Here is a 6,915-nt window from a genome sequence, read left to right as displayed (position 1 = left end):
GAAAAAGATTTTAGTTCATCTGAGGTTCTGTTCCTTTAAAACATTTTTTTTTTTTTTTTTTTTTGCTTTTTGAATGTGAATGAAGATTAATTGATTATTGCAGCCCTGACTGGTAAGATTTGAAAGTTGAAGTTCAAAAAACGGACACTTGGACGTTTCACTAGGGTTTCATCTGGTTTACCTGTTTTGTCTTGCTGCGAGATAATTGGGGCCAAATCTGACTGATTACTGAAACTGAAAGGAATATTTGAGGTGAAATCTGTCGCACGCTGTTGATTACCACACAAAATTGTTTTGATTTGTACCTCAGATTTTATTAACAAACAATAAAACATGTACAGCACAACCATTGTTTACTTTCCCCTTGCAAATGGGCAGCTGTTGATGATTTTTATGGTTTTAAGTCAATATTATTTTGTGTGGTAATCAACGGCATGCAAAAGGCACAGATAAACCCAGAATATTCTTTCTAAAACGAATCTTCATATACCTAAATATTAATATAGTGAAAATTCAGACCTACTTGATTTCCACATTGCACTGAATTTATAATATTCATCTCAAGAAGTCGGGGGTTTGTGACTCCAAACACAACTGTAAATATAATAAAAATGAATTATGCAGTTAGTGACCTCAAATGTTTCTCTCACCTAAATATTTATCCTCATAGACTACAAAAAAATCTTTTGTTAATAGAAGTAGTGTATTGTAATGAAAAAACAATTAAGAATTATATTTAGCATGCTTTTGCTTGCTTTGGATGCATTCATGCAAACTCAGGGCTTTGGAGAAATTCAAAGGAAAGAAATGTAAGAACTCAACCTGTTGTTCCCTAATAGTGATCCCAGTTTGTGCCTGTTCATGTAGACTGTGCCATTTCGGTTTTGTTGCTACATTAATGTTTAAACACTACTGTATTTGTGTTTTGTGACTTCTTGAAAAGCTACAGTATGAGCTGGCGAAGCATCAGATACAAGCATAGCGGTTTCTTTTTTTTCAACATTTATTTTATGAGATTTTATTTCCAGCCATTTCAATGCCTTATGTAAGTGTTCATGGCATTTATAAATGACTTCAAATAATGTAATTGTCAAGCTGTTGGTTGGCAATTTACTTGTGCTGTATCGAACACCTGTCTAAGAGTCTTCCGTGGAAATAACATCACCGTCAGTAGATTTCCTGGGTTTGTCATAAAAACACCTTGTTAGATGTCTGTCAAGTCAGAATGTTTGGTTGAAGGACTGTGAATAAGAACCAAAGAGATGAGCAGTGCTTCATAAGAGCAAAGGTCTGTCTGTTCAAGCCTGTCGTCAGTGTTATGATCTTGCACAAGCATTTCTTTTGAGAATCTGTACATTTTTCCAAACAAATATTTTGTGTCTGTTTTACTTGAACTGCTTGAGATTCATTAGGAGGCCGATTTGCTGCTTTGAATTATGATGTATTTGATCTTGACGTACACATGGTTTCTTACCTCAGAGTGGTAGTTCTATGATTGAATCCTATGTTGAGGAGATACACGGGTACTTGTGAAAACGTTAACAGTGATGCAGTACCAGGGAACAAAAAATACAAAGTGAAACCAGCAGTGGAGGTTGAGGAAATCTGATGAAGGTGGTGGTATCTGGGTCATGTATTTATAACCGCATGAGAGCTGCCCTGACCTGAAGATCGTTTCCATGCAGATCTTTAAACAAAATTCACCATTAAAACTGAATTTAAAATCGATTTGTTAAAGAATGACCAGGCTTAGATCTTATTGAGACAATGCTGCACATAATTTGAGCAATAACCATGTTTGTGTGCACATCATTTACAGTAGTTCACCTAAAAATGAAAATTCTGACATTTACTCACCACATGTCTTTCCCAACCTGTATGCATTACTTTCTTCTGTGGAACATAAAAGATATTTAAAAAAAAAAATTCTAGGGCAGTGAGTGTGATGTATTTCTTTGGATGCTTTTTTTAAACCTTTTGAATTCGTTTTTTTCCCCCTCCATTTTAACTTTTACATCTATATAGCTTTATTCTTTTACTTAAGTGCATGTAATTTTAGTATTTCAATTTAGTATTTTTCCCCCCCAAATTTTTATTACAATCACTGAAAAATACTTGAATGTTTTTAGTTGTAGTTAAAAATAACACTGCTCCATTGTTAATTCCCAACGCGCCTTCGCAAAAAAAAAATTAGCACTGAAATATGGTACATGGTTTGATTTAAAACAAGTAGCACCCAGATTTACTTTAATTTGGATGTGTACAAATATAAATGTATATTCCAAATACATGACAATTATGAATTGGAAGGCAATATATCAACTACACTATGAAACAGGTTTTCATAGCAATGACATAGAACCATTCTGTGTTCCACAAAGAAGCTTTCACCGAACAGTTCTTAAAAACATTTTTATCTAAAGAACCTTTTGTGTGCATTGAAAAGGTTCCATGGATGAAGGTTTTTCATGGAACTGCAGATGCCAATAAAGAAACTTTGTTTTTAAGTGTATCTTATTTGGCTTGGGTTAATAACTTTACATTGGCATTTGAATTATGGACAGCTGAATAGTAGAACATGACCGAATTGGATTGATAACAGAATAATCTTGTTCATATAAGCCGTCACTGAGTGAAGGGTTATGTTAAAAAAAATAAAAATAAAAGAGGAAGAAAATATAAAGTCCAGAGGGTTTGTTAAAAACATTTATTGGTTTTCCTTTTTTGTCAAGTTTTCCCATTTTCTTTTTTGTTCGCCTAAGCTTCTTTTTCCCCAAACAATCCAGACTCATTTCTCCCATTCTCTTGTTCCCCTCCCCATTTCCCCTGGTCAATCCGACTTCAACCAATCATCTCCATATTCACATTCCTCCTTATTTAAATTAACCCGACAGAGCATAACCAATCATGTACATCATGATGAAAACAGTCACACTGGAAAAGGCCACGGCAAACTGGACAATTATTCTCACGCCATTAGATGAGAAGGAAATGATGATTGGGGGAAAAGTGCCATAGAGTTAATGGAGTGCTTATGGACTGACTAGCTAAAGTAGCTGCTAGATTATCAAAAAAATAAAAAACCAAGAGTAAGCGTGCAAGAGAGCAGGACCCGTGTGCATCACAGCAGTACATGTCATGTACAAGTCATGTGTTAAATTAAATTAAAGGTATAGTATACTTAAAATAAAGGGTTAAGCGAGTCATCATAGACACGTGGTTTGACTAACAGGGATGGTGAGACAGTGTTTTGATATGCAGTTCATACATTCAAGCTATATTTACATGAATAAATAAAACCACAACTTATGTATACCTACACAAAATGATAGCTTTTCTCTATACAAGACATCATTCTTCAAAACACGGGAAAAAAAGACAAACTCTAAACGGGTAAAAAGTAGCAGATTTTGAGCGCTCTTGGATGAACGTACAAATAAACGCCACAAATTCGACTTGCTCTCAAGTTGGTACACGAATCACCTGCGACTACACTCACTTGTGTGAATGACAAATCTTTAACAAATCAAAGCCAATATGTCCACTGATGAAATTCAGAAGGACTGGTCATTTCAAATAAAGAGGGCACCACATGTGCTTCCAAACAACAGACAGGAAAATGAAGACGATTGGTTGAAGTCAGAGAGCAATATGAGAGGTAACTTAAAGGGGCAGTACCCATTTAAACAAATATACAAGCTTCCCAAGTTGAACTGAACTCATAGAATCAATTCTATTGAGAGAGGACCGTATTGCCATCATGGAGTGCTCTTACGAGGAGAAACGTGATGTTAGCTAGAGGGACGCCTAGTCAAATTTCGTCAAATTATCAGAGGCTCAGAGCAGGGTGTTGACAATTCATTTCCTCATACAAACAGAGGCTCAAGTGAACATCTGATCTCAGGAGAGTAAAAATACAAGGCTAAAACTGAAATAATTGTTATGAGAGCTGAGGATAAAGGCTTTATTTACATACTAGGCGAACTAACTCTTCTGAACTAGTATTTAATAAACATTATTAGTTTAAATAAAGGGGAGAGGTGATTTCTGGAAAGACGTATCACTCTTGGCTGTGTTCTTGGACAATAACACAGCCTTCTTCATCAAACCACCTCGCTACATCCATAGCTGCGTCATGCGGTCGGAAAAATCTACGGGAAAACTTAAGAGTGACCGCAAGCAATGACTGTGTAATGCGTCTACACATTTCTCGTGAAAGTTTAAATATGCATTTTGGGGAAGAAAGACTAATAAAGTGTAAATAGCATGTGTAATCTTGATGTTATATTAATAAAGGCCTTTTTTTAGATGAAATTTAAAAGTGTACTGTCTCTTTAAATCCCTTAGCCCAGGGTCTTGTTTCTAATATTTTAAGTTCCTCCCCTTCCTGTCCCCACTTCGCTGGCATGGTCTCTCCCTCTCTAGCCTGATTTGGCCCCAACTAGAGCCATGAGTCCGTCCGTGCTCATGGACTTGGGACGCTCCAGAGGGAAGCCGAGCGCTCTGCTCCACACCAGCTGGGAGAGGACACCCAAAGCCCGGGATACGCCAAACAACACAGTGTAATAGTTCATCTCAGTCATGCCATAATACTGCAAAACACAAGAGTAAAAACATGATGAATTTCAACTGAGCAAGCAGAAAAATAGATAAAACAAAAAGGAACAGGTAACTAACTATTCAGTTCGGCCATATATTCAATGGGATATTTTTATATTTGGTCAGTTTACATAAAAGGTTAAATATAGGTTTAAATAAAATTATTCTTCATTAATAATCTAATTATAATACTAATATTATAATAGTTTTTAAAATATCTTTATTGCGCATATACACACATGTGTGTGTGTGTGTGTATATATATATATATATATATATATGTATGTGTGTGTGTGTGTGTGTGTGTGTATGTATGTATGTATACATATACACACACACATTTTTAGTTATACAAGACATTAAACCAGCACATTATGTCAATTGGCTGGGAAAATGTTTAGCATTTAAAACAGCTGTGTAATAGGACCAAGTATATTTATGAAGAAAGTAAATTGGGTAAATCACCTTTTAAATCACAAATTTACATGAATTACTGGATAGTTTCTGGTTTCTTACTTGCAACAGGACTCCGCTGTGGGCATCTACATTGGGCCAGGGGTTCTTAGCCTTGCCCTGCTCCAGAAGCACATTGGGTACGATCTTGTAGAGTTGAGCTACCAGCTTGAACATGGGGTCATTGGGAAGGTGCTTGAGGGCAAACTCACGCTGACAGGTATAGCGAGGATCTGTCTTCCTCAGTACAGCGTGGCCATAGCCTGGCACCACCTGAACAATGACACGAGAGAGAACAAACAGTGTGAATGATAATCATCCATCATATTTTGATCAATCTGCATTGAGTTTTTGTGCTGATGCATTTCCTATTGAATTGGGAAATAGCAAAGGCACTCACTCTGCCTGATTTGAGAGTGTTCCAAATGTAATCTCTCATTTTCTCATCGGACACCTCACCACCGAGCTCCTTCTGCAGGGCTGTCAGCCATACCAACACCTCCTATAGGACACAGGAAGACATTAAAGAAATGCAACGCTGGTTAGTACTTTATAACCATATGTCCTGTATGTAAGTAAGCACATTAAGGCTCAAACCTGATTGGCCAGTCCGTGCAGGGGTCCGGCCAGACCATTCATAGCAGCGCTAAAGGAGAGGTAGGGGTCGGACAGCGCACTGCCTACCAGATGACTAGTGTGTGCGCTGACATTTCCACCCTCATGGTCACTGAAATGGAAAAAAGCACAAAAGAGGTTAAGGTTACGGTCATAGGGCACTGAACTAGGTCAGACTGGTAAACAAACATAACCGCAAGAGGGCAGACTTGATTCCCTTATCGAAAACAGTCATTCCTCTTCCCCTTTCTTTCCTAACAAAAGATGTACACTAGCATGTTGAATGGTTTCTTGCTGACTGAACAAAATGTGCAGTCTACAGTCACTGATCAAAGGGAAACTGAAAGACATCAATAAACCATACAATCATTTTTCAAAATTAAACTGTATAATGTGTGAAAGTTTAGCACCATTAACCATCATGAGAGAATTAATGTGCTGGTAACTTTGGTAACTGGTAAATTTGACAACATATATACAGGGTTTCTGCAGAGTTGAACAAGTTAAATTTAAGACTTTTTAAGACCACCTTTTATGATATTTAAGACCTAAACCTGTAATGGAAATACACATTTTATTACATACATATGTAATATTTAATGTGTATAAATTAAAAAGAAAACAAAATATCAATGCTGTAATAAATGGTATTTATTACTACGATATACAGTGAACTTTTCATGTCAGCAGACAATATTCCATACAAAATATCCCTGCAAAATAACTGCATCACTGAGATTTTTGGTGGAGTAAACAATTTATTCTGAAGCAATATTTTCATCAGTGTTCTATCAGCTTTTACATACTTAAATCTGCATATTTACCTTTACAAAGGCCTATTTTTAACCTTTTTAGATGTATGCATCATCTTACCTGTCAAATTATTACAATTTATCAATAAATTCAATATACACTATAGGGCTGCTACCAGTCAGATTAAATTATTTACACTGCAAATAACAGTAATTACAACTGCAATAAATAATGTTATGAGATTAATGTTTTAAATGCATTTATGAGTATACAAATAAGAAATGTTGAGGGGGAAAATGCACACTTTTCAACAAACTTCTCAACTAAACGACCAGTAAGTGACGGTAAGTCACTTAATGAGTGAGTATTGAGTCATTCATTCAATTGATTGAGAGTGTTATCATGCTGCTACCTTAAGGACTTTCGTGGACAGCTGACTCCTAAAGTTTTTGATATTCTTCATATTCTGTGTGGTGGTCAGATAAGTTTAAATAG

General features: G+C 36.1%; 1 protein-coding gene across 1 annotated transcript in view; it reads right to left on the bottom strand.

Moving 5' to 3' along the window:
- Positions 1-3,950: 3,950 nt before the first annotated feature.
- Positions 3,951-6,915, bottom strand: part of LOC107599367 (citrate synthase, mitochondrial-like) — a 19,396-nt gene continuing 16,431 nt past the window's right edge. Inside the window, exons 4-7 of the mRNA XM_016290942.1 lie at positions 5,650-5,779; positions 5,453-5,554; positions 5,116-5,325; positions 3,951-4,592 (exon numbers count right to left, since the gene is read on the bottom strand). Coding sequence (XP_016146428.1) covers positions 4,422-4,592; positions 5,116-5,325; positions 5,453-5,554; positions 5,650-5,779 — 613 coding nt within the window. The 3' untranslated portion in view covers positions 3,951-4,421. The remainder of the gene's footprint in view (positions 4,593-5,115; positions 5,326-5,452; positions 5,555-5,649; positions 5,780-6,915) is intronic.

Source organism: Sinocyclocheilus grahami, unplaced genomic scaffold, assembly GCF_001515645.1.
Source record: "Sinocyclocheilus grahami isolate Dianchi unplaced genomic scaffold, SAMN03320097.WGS_v1.1 scaffold13.1, whole genome shotgun sequence".
NCBI classification, from domain to species: Eukaryota; Metazoa; Chordata; class Actinopteri; order Cypriniformes; family Cyprinidae; genus Sinocyclocheilus; species Sinocyclocheilus grahami.
Note: the sequence above shows the minus strand (reverse complement) of the source record. Positions and strands in the feature narration are given on the sequence as shown.